The sequence below is a fragment of the Rhinatrema bivittatum genome, chromosome 2 (assembly GCF_901001135.1).
Source record: "Rhinatrema bivittatum chromosome 2, aRhiBiv1.1, whole genome shotgun sequence".
Lineage (NCBI taxonomy): Eukaryota > Metazoa > Chordata > Amphibia > Gymnophiona > Rhinatrematidae > Rhinatrema > Rhinatrema bivittatum.
In genome coordinates this window covers 709713568-709733180 of record NC_042616.1, presented here as the reverse complement: position 1 = coordinate 709733180, position 19613 = coordinate 709713568, and the positions used below count along the sequence as shown (strand labels likewise).

Below are 19613 nucleotides of genomic sequence, written 5' to 3'. Positions count from 1 at the left end.
CCCAGGAACCCTGTGGCGTCCTCCACCCCTGGACCCCGCGATCGAGTGGGCCAAGGGCGATGCCAAATTCCTCCCCAAGCACCACCCCCCATCAGGGTCCAGCCTGCAGAGGAGGTCGGACAACCGGCAAAAGAATGCCATATGCAGCTGACCATGCAGCTCTCGAACCGCAGCTCCACATGCAGCATCCTGCCTGGCACAATGGCCAAGATGGCCACTCCCAAGCCGTGACCGAAAGCCATCTTGCTGGCCCACTCCAGACGCCAGGCCGCCTCAGCATCCGGAGTGGCACAGGCCTTCTTCAAAAACGCTACTGAGCTCGTGCTGCGCTCAAGGGCGGAGAGCACCCGGTCTCGCCGGCGTCAAAGGTGCAGAATGCCAAAGCCACTCTCCACCAAGAAGAACAACGGGCATACGCATGGTCCACCCCACCACAGGGCCCCTCAGAGCATGCACGGCTCGCGACCACATCTCTCCTTGCCAGGAAGGGAATCGGCCTGCAAGGCCGATTCCCTTCCTGGCAAGGAGAGATGTGGTCGCGAGCTCCACATACACCTCCGTGACCATGCCATGCTCGATCAACCCCCATGGCTGACCAAAGGAAGCTCACCGGGGTGGGGGGAAGAGGCCTGTGGACCCCCACTGGCTCAAAGCACCCCCCATTGGTTGCTCGCCCACCCACACTCACCTGTCTCTCCCTCCTCATCAAGTCCTTGTAGGAGTGGGGTTTCTGTTGTCGAGAACCCCTCCGGTGTCCCCTCCTGGGTGCCCCCTCCCTCCACCAGGCTCTGGCCCACTCTTCTGGGCGCCGGGCCACGGGTAGAGGGCTGGGGAGGGAGAACAAAAGAGAGGAGAGGGACGGTTGCATGAGGAGGAGGAGGAGGATGAAGGGGGGCCTGTGGCATAGGGGCAGACAGGAAAGGAGAGGGGCGGACAGAAAGAAGGGGGCGAGGAAGGGAGAAGGGTGCCCGACAGGAGCTGGTCTACAAGTCCCTAACCCTAGTCGGAACCCCGCCAAGACGGGGGTGGACCAGGCCCCCGCTGGGACAGGACAGGGTTGGAAACCAAACTAACTAAAACTGAAAAGAAAAACAATCCCTTCCCAATTAAAAGGAAAGGGGGTGAGAGAGGAGCAAACTGGGAACCTGCTGTGATTCAAGGCAACTGTCCAGGGAAGGGGCTCAAACAAGCAAAATTTGCAAAGGAACTCAAAAGGACAAGTTACCTTGAGCTAACAGCAGCAGACCTTTCCTCCAGAACCTCCTCTCTTTTACCAGGGACCCCATCAAACAAATAAAAAAGGAAGGGAGGAATTCAAAGATAATTTCCCCCCAAGAATCCTCCTAGAAAACCCTCCTTCCTCCTGCAGATCAGGGCTAACTAGCCCCAGGGGAAGCCTAGGTAAACTGAGCAGGCTGATCCAAGCCTTCATTTGCCCCATTGCATGCATGGATTTGTAGTTCCGAGATGCTGAGTTCACATATTGCTCCTGCTGCAACGATTTTTTTTCCATATATTTTTATTTACTTAGTCTGTATCACTTTGATATATATTTTAGTTGTGTTGCTCATTATTTTTATTTGCAGTTGAATGTATTTAGACATTTTATTTGGGAGTTGGCAGCTCCTCTGCCTGCCCCTTTATACTTATTGCAGCCTCTCTTCCCTTCCTATATTGATAGTGTGTTCACTGCTACATTTCAGATTTATATTTACACACACTTTTAGAGTTTAAGGTTAGGCAGGAATTAGTTCCTAAGGCACATTTTATTTTATGTTTATTTTACATTCTTTTGTGCTCTTTTCTTTAGCCTCTCATTGGAACTGAAGGGAGAGCTTGATCGCTACTGTTTTATTTTATTTAGTTATTTAATATTACCCTTCCCCCATAATTGACTTTTTTGATTTTATACTTTTAAGAGTGTAATCTCTTACCTTTTATTTTCTTTGCTTGAATACTGAGGGTCCAGCTGGGGAACCTTCTCAACTGGGTCACAAGCTCTGAAGCCTGACTGAGTTAATCAGACTCCTGCTGCAGCCAAGCAGCCCAAGTATTTTCAGTGAGTTTTATTGTTTAGCTCTTATTATTAATTATTATTAATATTCCCCGTGCACTCCCTTATGTTTATTGTTTCAGAGCACAGGTTATCTATCATTTAGATTTTTCACATATACTTCATTAATTGTTAATTTATTTAAATAAAAAAAAATAGTTTACTCACTTTCAAGGGACCCCTTTTCAGTTTACAAGAAATTGCTTTATTCCCAGTTCCCATTGCCTACATTTCTTTTCTTTTTTTTAATTTAAGGTTTATTTGCAGTATCAACATTACAATATAAGATAAGAATTCAATATAAATCAATCTCAATACAGTATGTGTCAATCTGTTAATACAAATTTTAATACTAAATACCCCATTCCTCCCTTATCCCTGACCAGCAAGAACTAAATCAATGAAAAAGAGCACAAATATCTTATATACTAGATGAAATACATAGCTAACTTAAAGAATTCTCATTATTATGACTTTTAATATTCAACATAAAGTACAGGTCAAAAACAATATACCAGTTAGGGGCGTTGCTTGAATCACCGTAGGAATGGTTCCCAAATTAGCACATGAATAGAGACTTTATCACATCCCATAGCAGACATATTTGAGAAATTATCTAAATCCCACAACCTGCGTAAGACTGTAGATGGGGAAGGAGGGAGCGGTCTTTTCCACTGTAGGGCCACTTCTTGCCTAGCTATGCACAAAATATGGTTTATCAAGCGAGCATAAGCATAGGTCCAAGCAGAAGGGTAAGATGATTAAAGGTAAAGTCGGAAGTCCAATTCACATTTCAAAAATGTTATCTCCCAGATGATAGCTTCTACCCATTTCCAAAATGGAACAAGTTTAGGGCACATCTTCCAAGCATGGAGTAAAGTCCCCACTGACCCACACTGCCTCCAGCATTTATCCAGATAGTTGGGGTATAGTTTGTTTAGTCAGTGGGGAGTGAGATGCCAACGAAATAAGATTTTATTGTTGGTTTCTCTAACTGCAGCTGACATAGAGCTCCGAGCTATAATGGCATAACAATAATCCCACTGCTCTCGATGCCACACTCTACCTCAGTCTTACTCCCAACCCTGCGCATGCGCACTCTGGAAACTATCCAAGGGGAGAGAATTCGATATATCCTAGAAATTAAACTCTTATGAGTATTTTGGAGAAAGCACATTCCTTCAAACTCTAAATGATCACAGGCCACATGATTATGCATGCTAGAGTGGGATAGACAATGTGTCAATTGTATATAATGATAATAATCAGAAGCATTAAATTATATTGTTTTAAATATTCAAAAGAGAGCATCGTGGAATCTACAAATAATTGACCACAGTACCACTGGTCCTTCTGTGCCTACCTACAATATAATGTCAGAGACTGGGGAACATATAAGTCCCCCTTATATAGACCCACAGGCAGTAGTGGAGCTAGTGAGGAATGCCCTGTTAAATATTTCCCCCATGGACTCCAAAGTTGGAGTGTATGACACGTAAGCGGATTCCCTCCCCTCATGCTCTTGGTCAATGAAGGCATCCCCCAAACTTGGAAATATAATGTGCCTCCTATCAAGCATGATTGTTCTATACATAACCAAGGCTTAGCAATATTTCGAGAGGACCACTCATAGACAGCTCTCTGCTATGCAGCTACATAATATCTTTTGAAATCAGGGACTGCCAGTCTACCCTTTGTTTTGGGGAGATAAAGCACCCGTTTAGCCACCCAAGGAGGTCGACGTCTCCAGATAAATCTAAAGACTCGAGCTTGGAGGTTGCGCAAGAACTTGTATGGGACTGGTATAGGAAGGGTTTGAAAATAATAAAGCCATCTCAGCAGAATATTCATTTTAACCGCTGCAATGCGACCGAACCAGGAAAGATTATAGGTAGACCATATATCCATATCTCTAATGGTTCGTTCTAACAGTGGAACATAATTAATAGAAAATAACTGCTTCCAATCTGCTGACAATTGTATACCCAGATAGCAAATGTTCTGATTTGCCCTTTTAAATGGAAAGTTACTGCAGAAATGATCCATCTGTATCTCATCTAAGATTAAGTTCAAAATTTCTGATTTTCTCATTTTAACTTTAAACCCAGACAACTTTCCATAGCTATATAATTCTTGTATCAAAATAGGCATGGACAGTTGCGGGTTGGCCACTGTGAGCAGTACATCATCTGCAAACAATAAGATCTTGAATTGACCCTGTCCAATAGATATCCCTTTAATGTCCTCCGAATGTTTCCGAATAAAAGGCATTGATTTTAAGGCATGCTTTTGGGGCAGAATACAGTGCTCGTATCCATGTTAAAAAGTTTTTACCAAGTCCTGTTTTCTCTAAAACTTTAAACATGAAGGGCCAGAGGACCTGGTCAAATGCCTTTTCAGCATCAATAGCTAAAAGTACTGTGGGGATCTGCCCAACCTTAGCAGCCCATGCCAGATTGTTAATTTTCTGGATGTTGTCTGCGGCTTGTCTGCCAGGTATAAACCCGTACTGATCAACATGTATCAGCTCAGGTAGAACCCTATTCAATCTTCCTGCTAGTAATTTTGCAAGTAATTTCAAGTCTATGTTTAAAAGTGAAATGGGCCTATATGAGCCACATACTGTATTATCCATAGATGCTGGTATAGATGAATTGTGTAAGATTTCATTAAAAAGTCTCTGTAAATGGGGAATTAAGAGATCACGGAACCTTTTATAAAAGAATCCCGAGTACCCAGCCAGTCCTGGCGCTTTATTATTTTTTAAAGATGAAATAGAAACAAATATTTCCCCTTGGGAAATCTCCCGATCTAACTGTTGTGTTTGGTCAAGGAACAAATTAGGTACCGGACTCCCTCTAGGTAATTATCAATATCTGAATCCGTAATCCCCACATACAAATTTTTATAAAACTGAACAAACCGTTCTTGAATTAAGGCATTATCATAAACAGCTACCCCTGAATCATTTTTAATATCTGTCTCTGAAATGTTTTGTTTTTTCAATTAGAAATGTTTATTGATGTTTGCAAAACCACAAATAAAAGAGCATCCAATAGGCAAAAGTTTAACAAGTATACTGCTATTATAACATTTGGAATGTTTCAGTTACATCTAAGGTTTTACATAGAGTACCCCCCGCTGCCTGTCGTGCATTCAAAATTAGGGACATCGTGGAACATTAATACCTTTAAAATGTATAACACCGGGCAAAGCATTATAGAAACATAGAAACATAGAAATGACGGCAGAAGAAGACCAAACGGCCCATCCAGTCTGCCCAGCAAGCTTCACATTTTTTTTTCTCATACTTATCTGTTTCTCTTAGCTCTTTGGTTCTATTTCCCTTCCACCCCCACCATTAATGTAGAGAGCAGTGATGGAGCTGCAACCAAGTGAAATATCAAGCTTGATTAGTTATGGGTAGTAGGGGAAGTAACCGCCGCAATAAGCAAGCTACACCCATGCTTATTTGTTTTACCCAGACTGTGTTATTCAGCCCTTATTGGTTGTTTTTCTTCTCCCCTGCCGTTGAAGCAGGGAGCTATCCTGGATATGCGTGTAGTATCAGTTTTTCTTCTCCCCTGCCGTTGAAGCAGAGAGCTATGCTGGATATGCGTGAAGTATCAGTTTTTCTTCTCCCCTGCCGTTGAAGCAGGATATGCATTGAAAGTGAAGTATCAGGCTTATTTGGTTTGGGGTAGTAACCGCCGTAACAAGCCAGCTACTCCCCGCTTTGTGAGTGCGAATCCTTTTTTCTTCTCCCCTGCTGTTGAAGCAGAGAGCTATGCTGGATATGCATTGAAAGTGAAGTATCAGGCTTATTTGGTTTGGGGTAAAAACCCAATAATCAAAAGAAAACGTGACTGAGAGTCGCTTTATTCAAAACAGCATTATGAGTTAGTCTGTCTCCAAGTCAGGTAAGGGTCCCACACAGAGAGAAAACGAGTGAGCTTTTGATGTTTTAAAGCAGTAATTTTACTTAAAGTGCATATCCTGTCCATATGGGAGATCACTCCCTATCTTGTTGGTAGATGATCCTGTCATCAGAATAAGGCTATCTCCATTCTTGTGGCGATACAAAGTTGTTGACTCAAAGCGTTTGGATCTTCAGCAGAGAATGGAAGTTTCAATAATGCCGATTCTCTGGAGGGCTCAATTGTTTTCTGTAAAATTTGAGTTAAAATGGTGGATATCTGGTACCATAGGGTTTAGATAGGAAAGCAGTCCCACCACATGTACAGGAAAGTACCTTGAACAGAGCAGCCCCACCAACATTGATCGCTTATGAGAGACAGAATTTATGCAACCTTACCGGGGTGTAGTACCACCTATATAGTAATTTATAACCATTCTCAAGTAGTGTAGAGGAGATGGAGGATTTCTTGCTTGACTGAAAAACAAGAAATCAGTCTTCATCAAGAATTGTAGGTTCCCAAGCTTTTATGTGGGCGGGCTTACTCTTTAGGTGATCATTCAATAATATATGGATTTTAGAAATCAGTCCTTTCATACTATGGGCCAGAGAACAGTAACCTTCAAAGAGAGATCTATTCGGGGATAGGAGAGATTTTGTCTGTAATTCAGAAATGAAGTGTTTGATCTGAAGATAAGGAAGGAATTCAGATTGGGGAAGTGAATATTTAACCTGTAATTCATTGAATGTTATTGTTCTGGCAGTGGACCCTAGGTCCGAGGTAGAGTTAGCACTACCTAGGAGAGTGAACCCTCTTAGGTCTCTACCGTCGGAAGGCGAGACCTGGTGATGTAGATGTGGAATGAAGACTTCACCCTGGAAGCTCGTGATTCGCCCAGGAGGAACCCGTAGGAACCCAGCTGCTGGGACTTAGGAGACTCCCTTGAGACCGAAGATCTGGATGCAGTCGCCTCCTGCAGGTCGTGTAATCCAGATAGCTGGCACCTCCAGCAGGTCGAAGTCGATTCAAGTGTAGATATCCAGAGAATGGTCTGAAGTCGGTCCGAGGGTCGAAGCCAGAAGAATGGTCGGAAGCCGGTCCAGGGGTCGAAGCCAAAAGAAATCCGTCAAATGAGGGGAGAACCAGGAACAAGGACCAAGAAGAAACAGGAACCAGATGAGCAGGCAGCGGACCAAGAACTCGAGGCACAGGAACACGCTGGACCAAGGGCCAAGATACCAAGGCAAGGTCTGAGGAGCAGACCTTGCCTTACATACAGGAAAACAGGAAGAAGTCCCGAAGAGAAGCCATGACCATTTTCTGTAATGGTCCCTTTAAATTACCCCAGCAGCCATGCACGTGGCTCTAGGAGGCCCGGCGGGTGCAGAGTCAACAGAGCGGCGGCCATCTTGGAAGCGGCACAGCCATGAAGAGAATATCAGCGGCAGCTGACGGCTCCCATGGGCATCCCAGGGAGAGCCCGACGCCACGGGTGAGTGACCAGCCCCGGTCGCAGACCGCCATGGCCGGCAGCCATAACATTGAAAGCAAGTGTCTTACCATTTACATATATTTGTTCAAGGCGACAAATCCCTCTATCTTTCCAGGATTTGAAGGACGAGAGGGGTAAACAGGGAGCAAACAAAAGATTATGAAAAAGAAAAGTGGATTAAAATGTTACTTTTAGGCAGTGGTCAGGTGTCGTGAACACCACCTTCAGGAGTGACTCCAGGTGGAGAGAGACAGGGATTGCTGGAAAGTCTCTGATGATGGCTGGGAAGGAATGCGATGCAGGCAGGAGAGTATGGAACTGGGTGATGGCTGTGATATGTGGAGCAGAGTAATGGCTGGCAAACAAAGTCAAAGTCCAGGCAGGGTCAAGGCAGAAGGCCCAAAGGCCACACACACACAAACAGATAAATCATATACATTTACTTTCAGAAAGTGCAACATTAACTGCACAATACAATCTCAACACAATTTGTATTAGACCATTGCTACACTTCGTTTTGGGTTTTTTTGGCAAAGTGCTGTATCTCGGGGTTTAACACATTAAAAAAAACAAAACAATTCCCATTCAACAGCAAGAGCCAGACAGTCTTTGTTAACAAAAGAAACTGCTACAAGTACAGAAAATATAGAGAAAGTGGCTCAAGATGTGTGTGTGTGTGTGGCCCGAAGGCCACACACACACACACACACCCCACAAGGCCCGAAGGCCACACACACACACACACACACACACACAGCAAGGCAGAAGCCCGAGGGCAAGGTAGCAAGGCAGAAGCCCAAACGAGCTCGATGCTGAAGCACTGGAGTCTTGGGAAGGCAGGGTTATAAGGACAGTCCAGGACATAGAGTAGCTGACTAGGATGGGTTGGGTCAGCCAGGGGAGTCTGCTCTTGAGGGACCCCTGGTGGTGAGGCGGTTGCACAGCAGCATGCCATAATAGTACCCCCCCCCTCAAGGCCTCCCCCTCCTCCTCGGTCCCAACTTTGCAAGGGGTACGGAATGATAAAGTCAGACCCCTCCTGAGTTGCAGTGGCAGGTTCACTCCCCTCCAGGGGTAGTGAGGTGGACTCAACCCCTTCTGGAGCTGATGTGGCAGGCTCAAACTTCTCCGGAGCTGATGTGGCAGGTGCACTCCCTTCCTGGGGTGATGTAAAAAATTCAACCTCTTCTCGGGGCGGTGAAGCAGTCTCAAACCCCTCCTGGGGCAACCAAGCAGTCTCTGACCCCTCCTGGGGTGATGCGATAAATTCTACTCCTTCCTGGGGCAGCGAAGTGGTCTCAAACCCCTCCTGGGGTGACCAGGCAGTCTCAAACCCCTGGGGTGATGTGATGAATTCTACCCCTTCCTAGGGTGGCGAAGCGGTCACAAACCCTTCCTGGGGCAACAAGGCAGTAACAAACCCCTCCTGGGGCGACAAGGCAGGCTCAGGCCCCTCCTGGGGTTGCACGGCAGTTGTGGGAGTAATAGTGCTGGATCGAAAGGAGGATAAATATGGAACAGCTGAGGACTTGGTAAACAGAGATGGATTCTTGAAGCCTGAATCGTGGTTCCCTGGTTCTGTGGTATGGGCTCGCAGCTTATTGAAGGAACAGGCAGCTCTGGGATGTCTAGAAACACAGCTCGTTAGTAGTGACTGACCTGCAGCTGGGGGAGACAGAGCTCTGCTAGGTTTAATTAGTTCTCTCTGCTTTTGTTTCCGAGATACTAGCATGGAAGTTACAGGAGCCTCTCTGACCAGGTGATTTCTAGTATTTTCTGAAAAGCAACGTGGGTTTCGGTGAAAGGTTTCCTTCCAGGTTTCATGCAGAGATGTCCTGGGATTCTCTAACCACAAGCTACCAATATTAAGCACTTTATTAGTGGAGCCAGAAGCAGAGCATGGACTGATTGAACTGACTGAGTATTCCTGTGAGACAGCTGGTCCTGTAGCAGTGCAAAGGGGACAAGGTTTGCCTGGGAGTAACAGACTAGGTGTACAAGGACATTTCCACCATCCTGGTCTAGGCAAGCTGCAGTTTAAGCATGTTTGGTAAACTGACACATTCTTCCTTTGACAGTTATTACATGCCCAATGTTCTTGGTCGGGGAGTTGACATGCTAGACAGTCTTGGTAGCTTAAATAGTTCAAGGTTTGGCAGCATGCACAGCTATAAAATCTTTTGAGACTGAGGCATATTGTGGTTTGTGGAAAAAAAAATTTGACTCACCAGTTTGACACAAAGTCCTATCTCTCTCTCTGGTGGGTGGCTTTGGCATACTGTTACGTTTAGGTAGTGGTCAGGTGTCGTGAACACCACCTTCAGGAGTGACTCCAGGTGGAGAGAGACAGGGATTGCTGGAAAGTCTCTGATGATGGCTGGGAAGGAATGCGATGCAGGCAGGAGAGTATGGAACTGGGTGATGGCTGTGATATGTGGAGCAGAGTACTGGCTGGCAAACAAAGTCAAAGTCCAGGCAGGCAGCAGGCAAACCAAGGTCAAGGTCCAGGCAGGCCGCAGGCCTTGTAGGACACTCGCTGTTTAATTACTAAATTCACCTGTAAATTTAAAGTACTCTCATTCCAACTCCCTTAGTATCCTAAACTTAACTAGGAACTCAATAAAACTAAGATGAAGGCAGCAGTCCAGCAGCAAGAGGGGGGCTTTCCAGTTTTTTGCATTGAGTGTCACATGTATGATTTTTTTACCCGCCGGTGAGAGATTGTATGTGTGCACTCGGTGCAAAGAGCTCCTGGCTCTCAGGGAACAAGTCCGATCTCTGGAGGCTAGAGTAGCAGACTTGGAGGAGCTGAGGGAGACAGAGAGGTACATTGAAGAGACCTTCAGGGACATAGTAGCCAAGTCCCAAATCCATTCTGGCAGCCCCAGTGCTGCCTTTGATCGGAAAGGTCTCCCAATAGGAGAACATCACCCTGGTGTACCAGGAAGTGATCCTGTAGCAAGGACCTGCTCTCCAGGTGATGTATTGTCCTCTCGCACTGAGGACAAATCTCCCAGGGCTACTGCCCAGGAGGGAAGGGTTAGGCCAGCTATCATAGTTGGTGATTCGATTATTAGAAATGTAGATAGCAGGGTGGCTGGTGGACGTGAAGACCGCCTAGTAACTTGCCTGCCTGGTGCGAAGGTGGAAGACCTCACGCGTCACCTATATAGGATTATAGACAGTGCTGGGGAGGAGCCGGTTGTCGTGGTACATGTGGGCACCATCGACATAGGAAAATGTCGGAGAGAGGTTCTGGAAGCCAAATTTAGGATTTTAGGTAGGAAGCTGAAATCCAGAACCTCCAGGGTGGCATTCTCTGAAATGCTTCCTGTTCCACATGCAGGTCCCCAGAGGCAGGCAGAACTCCAGAGTTTCAATGCGTGGATGAGACGATGGTGCAGGGAAGAGGGATTCAGCTTTGTAAGGAACTGGGGAAACTTTTGGGGAAAGGGGAGGCTTTTCCGAAAGGATGGGCTCCACCTTAACCAGAGTGGAACCAAGCTGCTGGCACTAACTTTCAAAAAGGAGATAGAGCAGCTTTTAAACTAGAACAAGGGGGAAAGCCGACAGTCACTCAGCAGTGCATGGTTCGGAGAAATGTATCCTTGAAGGATACTAATGAAAAACAGGAGAGTTAGGGCATCTCAACAGAGAGGTTCCATTAAATGCAAACAGTTCATTTACCTATATGTAAATAGCATATCTCCCCTTCAGTTAGAGTAGGCAGCTTTATTCTCTAGCTTCTCTGTACTCTATGGGAGAGGCAAGGAACAATTCTTATTTCCAACTCTTCAGCAGGGAGGATGTAGATGTGTTCATCCCTGGATTCTCTCCATCACTGGATGCAGAGGTGGCAGCAAATGGCTTTGATCCTTCCTGCTTCAGGCAGGTGATTAGAGAAGGGGGGGGGGGGGGGAGTAGCAGAAAGCAGATTATTTCCAGTAGTAATAGCACCAGGGACAGCAATAGCTATTTCACAACTCCTTCTCCTTTCTGCATGACAGAGGTCATGTCACACCTCCAGCTTGAGAACTACTGCTCTAACTGATGTAAAACATCGATGTAGTGCTTATCTATGTTTTAGCAAGTCATTCTTCTGTCCATTTCTGCCTCCCTTTTATACAGCTTTTAGATAGAAAACATATTGCATTCCTTGATCTCTCCATCCTTTAATTTACTCTCTTTATTCTGCCCTATCATGTTTTAAGCAACACCCCTACAAGCAGCTAAGTTAGCATAAATCAGAAACTGCATCACTGATATATATGTAGCACAACATAAATTGCATCATTGATATTTCTTGAATTGTAACTAAAGAGACCCTAAAGATTTGTTGAATGGGCTTAGCATGTGCTGTGTAATTATGTATTACGATCTGGCAGACATGTAGTGTGGTCCATTCAGATTTTGTGATGCATCATACATGATATCAAATTTGGCAGTTTAAGACAGTTGCAACAGAGCTCTTACCAAGAAATATATATATACACACATACACGCGTATGTATGTATGTATGAATAAGTCAATGGGCAATTTTGAGACCAAAATCCATTGAAATGCATTGACCCGTGTATAAAAATCAAGGTTTAAAATGAGAAGGCTATCAGGAAGATAAGAATTCAAGAAAAGCCATGTTCGTATTGAAACAAAGTCACACGGCGCATTAACTTTAAAATATGTCAGCAGCACAACCAGAGGGGGTTATTTTCTAGGGCCTTTTCGCAGCAGTAACATTAATTAGGGGGAGGGGAGGAGTTGACGGCACCGCTGCCGGTGATAATGTTTCGAACATTGCCAAAAGTAACATGGGGAATAGCACCACCTTTTACAGTGGTGCTATGCCCGCAATAGCCTGCAGCTGGCCGCACTGCAGCTGGCAAAAATCGCACCACCGTGGTACGATCGGCTGTGGGCTATCGCCCGCCCGCCCCTTCACTCCCCCGCCCCCTTTAACGCAGGCTTCATCATTCCGCACAGAATAATGAATCCCGGCCAGAGTTAGCTGCATACTGCTAATATGCAGCTAACACGTATGTATCCTCATACCAAGGGAACATTATAGTATGTGTGGATAGTATGTACGTATAAGTTGAAGTGGCTTTTTTGGGCTGATTTTCCGGCATAAATTTGTCTTACACACGAGTATATATGGTATTGTAAAAAAAAAAAAAAAAAAAAAAAAAAAAAAGAGAATCTGCTTAAAAAGTTTAGATCTCCAATACATTTTATCCCATGACCTGTGGATAGTGGAATAGCTAAATATTTTTGTACCCAGGGCCTGTTTCCTGCACTTCCATCCTAATGTTTTTGCCTCCCTTGCCATGCCCTAGTTAGTTTTATTTCCAAACACCCACAAACAGTTGTATAACAGCTGCTACCAAACTAAATACAACAATCATTCATTAATTTTTTAAAAATTTATTAAACAGATAAATCATATACATTTACTTTCAGAAAGTGCAACATTAACTGCACAATACAATCTCAACACAATTTGTATTAGACCATTGCTACACTTCGTTTTTTTTTTTTGGCAAAGTGCTGTATCTCGGGGTTTAACACATTAAAAAAAACAAAACAATTCCCATTCAACAGCAGGAGCCAGACAGTCTTTGTTAACAAAAGAAACTGCTACAAGTACAGAAAATATAGAGAAAGTGGCTCAAGAAATAAGCTGCCATTAATGCATAGATTGTCCTATTGTGTTGTCCGTTTTGAATCTTCAAGTTCTTGATATCCATTGCAATTGATCAGAACATAGAAGGCACATAATTCACTTTACCTTATAAAAACAGATTATCTGGACCTTTAAGGAGTTGGAATCACTCATGCAACTCACTTGGCTCCACCAAGCCTATTGCAGAATATGGAAATATATTGTTCTCTTTGTCTCCATGGAATCAGATAACCACTGCAGGGTAAAGCCCTCAGTGATCAAAACAGCACAACAGCTGCATCACTACTTAGTCCTGGTTCAGTAAGGTAAGTCCACAAAATTTAGTTAACCTACCTTCTCCTGAAAATATTCCCAGCAATGCCCAGTAGAACGGTTTTCCTCTCACCCTATATAAGCCTCCAGATTACAGTTCTGAAACTGTATTGTCATCCTTTTTATAATCCAGAACGCTTAAACATGTAATGTTAATACACAAGTCATGATAAAGAGTGAGAAATAATTTTAGTCTGTCTTTAGATGGCAACAAAAGTGGAAGCCCATTCATAATTCAGAAGTGGCATCCTTTCCCCTCTCTCCAGCCTTCGCAGATGAGAGCACATTGTATTAGCAGCCAGCTCACACACAACTAGTCTAACAAATGGATTTTTCCTACAGAGTTAAAACAAAAAGTCCTAGGAAATTAGATCCTTGTTGAAATTAATCCTAATAGTGAAATAAAAAAGGACAACAGTGAAGATACCCAATATGAGCATATTGACATTCTTATCTTTTAAAGGTTTTCAATTAACACTATAGAGAGTCTGTATTCCACTTACAGTATAAAAAAGGTAAACAATTTTTGCATTCACAGTGCTACTCCAACACAAATGAATGGTTTAAATCCCACATCACCCCTAAAACCAGCACACTTATTTTGTGTATAAAATAAGATATTTCCTTTTTTCATACTAAATCGAAGATCTTCCATTTCTAGAATAAAATGCTAATCATATTAGAACTACCTCAGATAGCAAAGTATGCTCTCAGTTCTGAAAAATCCTTAAATCAAATAGTTGACTATTTGGGGATGTTCACGGGCTGGTCCAATGGCTGACACCAGAGTTAAATTCCCAGCCTGGCTCCTCCTCCCTAGGCCATCTAGAACAGAGGCAGTCCTAGCCATCACTCACCAGCTAGTAAGTACACTTAGACCAGGTTCTGATGGGAGCTATTGGCCATGCCTCCTGGCAAAAGGCTAATTGCAATGAGTTGAAAGAGAAAGGGAAGGAAGACACAAACAGGCCAATGCAATAAAGTGCACTCAGCCTAGTGCACAGGTTAATGTGCGGTTGGACACACTAGAATAGCACCTGATGTAATAAGGGGCTTAGCATGTCCAAAACGCGTGCCCAAACGCCATCTTAGCCAATAGTGCTCACCACATGTAAATTCCATGCAGATGAGACCATTACTCCCCTGATGCAGAAAATCCCCTGGTGCCCAACCACCCTTGTTAATGTGGCTAACTTAATTCCAGCCCCAGAGCTGGTGTTAAGTCATTCCGCAAGTCAAGGGCTCATGGCATAAGCTGCTCTTTAATAAATCGGGCAGCTGAACTTTACCGAGGTTATTGCAAAAGTGAACGGAAATGAGAAAGACCAGAGCACGTTTAGGGAAGGGGGCTGTAAAAGTTGGAAAAAAAAAAAAAAGAAACCCTTGTCTATTCAGTCTTAGTGGGAGCCACATAGCAAGCTACACTGGTTCACAAGGCAGGGAGCCAAGAGCAGGAGAGGTGGCTTTTGTGAAGCACAGCAGTCCCCTGCCAGAATAACTTACTGACCCTGACTAGATTGACAGACAATCCACACAGCGCACAGATGCAATAGTGGCCGCACAGCCACTTCTCCTGGGTGCTTGATGCATTTCAGTGCTAGGGATGTACAATTTTTCCCTAGCACGTCCTTTTTAATGCGGTAATTCATTTTAATATAGCATCAGGCGCCTAGGAGAGGTGGCTGTGCGTGCGTTAGTAAAACAGGTGCTCAGTATGTGTGTCTTTTTTTTTTTTTAACTTTTCTTATTGCATCGGCCTGAAAATGTGCAAATACCTCCCCCCTCCCCTCACCTCAGAAGCTTTGCCTGAAGGCCCATGGCATCCAAGCTGTGGAAAAGGTTGGGGGGGGGGGGGGGGGGAGGGAGGAAAAATTGGCTGTTGCAAGCTCCCAGGTTTAAAAAAAAATTTAGACTTATGCAGGAGATTATGGTGCTGTTGCACATGTTTAAACCTGGATTAAACTAGATGAAAAGCAGACTGATTTTCAGCATGAACTCCAGTGAGGTCAGCAATATACAGCCACAAGAGCACTGCAGCTATTTTCAAAACATTAGAAATGTTTTACACAGAGGAGAGAAATAATAACAAATAGTTCATGAGAAGTGATCTTGCCTTTCCCTTGAAAGTCAGATAAAAAATGTTCCTCATTCTTCAGTTTAGTGTACCCATGACAGTCTCTCATCTGTAAGCATCTCAAAACTTTTTCACAACACTTTGATCCTTTTCAAGATAACAGGAACATATTTTGTATCTGCAGAATCATTAAAGCTGAGGAATAAATTCAAGCTTGTCTTCTCTCTAGTAAACCAGACTAGAAAATCATTGGAAAGGTTATACAAGAATTGCTTGAACATACATGGATTTCTAATTAGGCTGAAACAAATATCTTCTAGAATTAAAAAAAAAAAGTTTTGCAGATGGAAGAAAAGGAGCTAGAATATGCTCCAGATAAACAGGATTAGGCAAAGGCTGGATTTTTGAAATGGTGATATAGAGCTGGGAGTGTTTAAACAAACAGGAGCAGGAAGAATGCTGTTCCTTGGACTGACTGGACCAGGAGGCTTCAGATGCAGCATTCAGTCTTAGTCATGCTGATCAATGGTAACACCTAGTGGCCAGACGAGGCTTCATCGACAATGGGTTCTGGAAGGAGCAGAGTTCTGCGATCCCTGTGAAAGGGCTGTTGCTTTGACAGTAGTGAGAGAAAGGAGATGAGGAAATTAAAAAAAAAAGCCATGGCTAGTTATAAATGCAGGCTCATGGCACCCCAACCTAACAGAGGCTGGTTCCAATTGAGCTGGAAGCCCAAAGGAGCAGGAGAAAACTTCCACATAAGAAAAAAAGTTTCTTATATAAATAGCCTAAGAATACGTAAGGCTTCTAATTTTTTTTTTTTTACACTAAATTTCTCAGCAGACAATGTAGCTTACATAAAAAATGGTGGAAAGTAGTAACAGCTTGCATGTAAGTAAGGAGTAAATGCAGTAGCAGCCTTCAGAAGTCTAAAAAGGTATTTAACACTGAATTTATAGTTACTGTGCTGAAAATTTGCCAATTGCTTTCTAACAGCTGGTCAGTCCACATTCTGTGGAGATGTTAGGCCATCACAGATTTAAAATGCATGGCTACTGAAGTTCTGCATTCCAGAACCTGTCTGAAACGCACATCTGTTCTGGCAGCTACCAAAAAGAGTTTGTTATTTGTACTTCTTGTACACACATGGAACTAGGCGTAATGTAGAACCATCTTCATATTCAAAATAGTTCTCTCCACATTTATAGTGCTTCAAACCAAAAATGTTTTCTAGCTCAGTTATACAGTATCTGATATCATGGGCCTGTACCCAGTACTATTTTAAATGTGGTGCTTAGGACAGAAGAGCTACTAAATACATCCTAGCATCCATTCTTTCCTGGAAGACCAACAATGCTAGCATCCATTTTCAACCGTAAAATGATGAACATTTAATAAGTTCTCACGCTTAGTTCCTGTCCACTGGGACAGAACAGGCCTGTAGGGAGAAAAAAGGAACTCAACCTTCCGTATGTGAGGTAATTTGCCCCAAGACCAACTTCCATTGTAGCTTACACGCACTTCCTTTGGAAAAGGAGGAGAAAGTTATTGTCTAGCATTTGTAGGGACTCCCTCAGGGATCCGCATTCATAGGAGAAAGATATGTAAAGAAACCAAGGGACTTAGGTAGTTGAGAAGTCAAATGTTACTGCACTTTCCTCAATAGGTGCAAGTATAGTTCAGGTCCTGCTACAAGTGAAAGTCAAAAAGTATGGCAACTACAAGCAGCACTTGATCCCTATGACATATACACAGCCGAGAACAAAAACAAAAACAGACTAGATGATTAGAAGAATTATCCTCTGAATAATAATTCCCAGGTCTACATTTTCGTTTAGTTGCATGCAAAACAATGACCCAAAACCTTTTCTGGTCCCTCAAGCTCCCTGTTGTACCATAAAGCAACACAACAGTAGATGTATCTGTATATTGGATTTATCATCAATATGCTAATTACACACAAACATGAATATTACAAAAAAGGTATCAAAATAGACATCTTTCCACAAAACTTCATTACTATAAAAATTTTTTTTAGTAAGCCATCAGTAACAGCCATTAGCAACTCAATGTTTTAATGCTTGTGTTAATGTGTAAAATATGTATACAGATACACATACAGAGTCCTCAAGTACTGGTCATCAAAAAGTGTTCAACTGAATTGCATTGACCCTGAGAATAACTTTATTCAATAGTTTGAGTAACTACAGAATAAAATTCTAACTGAACCATTCTACCTTTCAAACTTAAAAAAAAAAAAACAAAAAAAAAACCAACCTCACCCACTCATTAACAGAGCTATAAGAGACAAAAAAAAAAACAAACAAACAAAACACTGTACTTCTACAGATATGTTTTTGAAACATTAGGAAACCATTATTTGAAAAATTCTCTTCAGCAAGGCATTTTTTTGATACACAATATTTAAAGATTTTTAAAATTAGTGTCAGAACACTGCTGCCATCATGATTGTGTTAAAGATCACACCTTCATAGACTACAAAAACACAAAAATTAGGGCAACCTAGTCTAAACCAAATGAAAACAGAGCCCTTCAATAGTTGTACTGACGCTGACAAGGCTGGTGAACAAACAATCCATTGTGCTTAGTTTGCCGTGAGCGGCAATCCCTGGCAAGATTTTGGCGACGAAGGCTGTTCCTGGTAGTATAAAGCCTATCTCTGTGGTCCTTTAGCCACTGGGTGGGCCGAAAGATCTTGGTTTGCTCCAGAACACTTGGATGAGCAGCAAGAGCTGCAACATAGCAACGAATGTGTTGGCCAATTTCATTCTGTGCATCTGTTCTAGAACAAAAAAAAAAAAAAATGCAAAGGTTAGTTTCAGTAGTATACAATAGGCCTTGTTCAATTCTTTAACAGAATCCAAAGATCTTCCATACCAAAATATATCAAACATATCTTCTAGCAGAACTAGAATTCTAGGTGGATTTTTGTCAGATAAATTGATGTACATGCCATTAAAATGTTCAACATTCTGTTAGTTGCTCAAATAAATGTCATTTAATGTAAACCTGTAGTACAGTGAAAAACATTTACAATGGGTAGGCTGAACCTAGGATAGCATATACCCCAGATACATGAGAAGATATGCAAAAAAGTCATTTACCCAGGTACAATCTAGCTCTATACTTCCCTGGGTGTCTGAAAACTGCTCACCTTTAACCTGGTGTACCTGCGAGGGTCCCCCCAACACATTTACTTTTAGCTGCATTAGGTGGCAGCATTCTCAGAGGACTTTAGGTCACAGGAGAAAATTAATTTGTATGCTACATGTTTATTTTCCATGAAAAAAAAAAAAAAAAAGAGAAAGAAAAGAAGGTGAAAATCCCTTGGCAATTTTTGACATGAAAGAAAGAGTGTCCTTTCACTTAGAAATTGGTGCAAAACCATGAATACAAGTACCTATGGACTTTGCAGAAATGGGGGCAATTTGGAAATATCGCCCAGAAAGACTATAGCGATACCAGCCAGAATTCAATCCTGACTATTTTTTTTTTTTTGGCTCTTTAGGCCTTTCGATATAATTTACTTACAGTAATGAACTGAACACTTTAATATACGGTAGTTGGTGAATGTCATACAAGAATTGCATAGATGTATGTTAAAAGTATAGTAATCATAGAAACAAATTTGCAAAACTACAGACTGCTGCAAAATCTGTGGCACCTTCCCCTGAGAATTAGTGCAGTCTGAGGGAACGTGCACTTGTATTTTCCCACTGAAAATTGCTTACGGGCGGATTTTAAAAGCCCTGCTCACGTAAATCCGCCCGGATTTACGCGAGCAGGGCCTTGCGCGCCAGCAGCCTATTTTCCATAGGCTGCTGGCGCGCGCAGAGCCCCGGGACGCGTGTAGGTCCCGGGGTTTTCGGAAGGGGGCGTGTCGGGGGCGGGGCGCGCCAGCACCCCGCTGGCGCGCGTGGATTTACGTCTCCCTCTGGGAGGCGTAAATCCATGGATAAAGGTAGGGAGGGGGTGGGTTAGGTAGAGGAAGGTGAGGGGAGGGCGAAAGAGTTCCCTCCGAGGCCGCTCCGATTTCGGAGCGGCCTCGCAGGGAACGGAGGTA

General features: G+C 43.3%; 2 protein-coding genes across 3 annotated transcripts in view; both read right to left on the bottom strand.

Annotated features, from left to right (window-relative positions):
- CCNE2 (cyclin E2) overlaps window positions 1–1994 on the bottom strand; it is a 97916-nt gene extending 95922 nt beyond the window's left edge. Inside the window, exon 1 of the mRNA XM_029591729.1 lies at window positions 1935–1994. The gene's annotated coding sequence lies outside the window, so the exon portion shown is untranslated. The remainder of the gene's footprint in view (window positions 1–1934) is intronic.
- A 10874-nt stretch (window positions 1995–12868) lies between these two features.
- Window positions 12869–19613, bottom strand: part of TP53INP1 (tumor protein p53 inducible nuclear protein 1) — a 34116-nt gene continuing 27371 nt past the window's right edge. For both annotated transcript variants that reach the window (XM_029591723.1, XM_029591724.1), the window contains exon 4: window positions 12869–18332. In XM_029591723.1, the coding sequence (XP_029447583.1) occupies window positions 18083–18332 (250 nt within the window). In that variant the 3' untranslated portion in view covers window positions 12869–18082. The remainder of the gene's footprint in view (window positions 18333–19613) is intronic.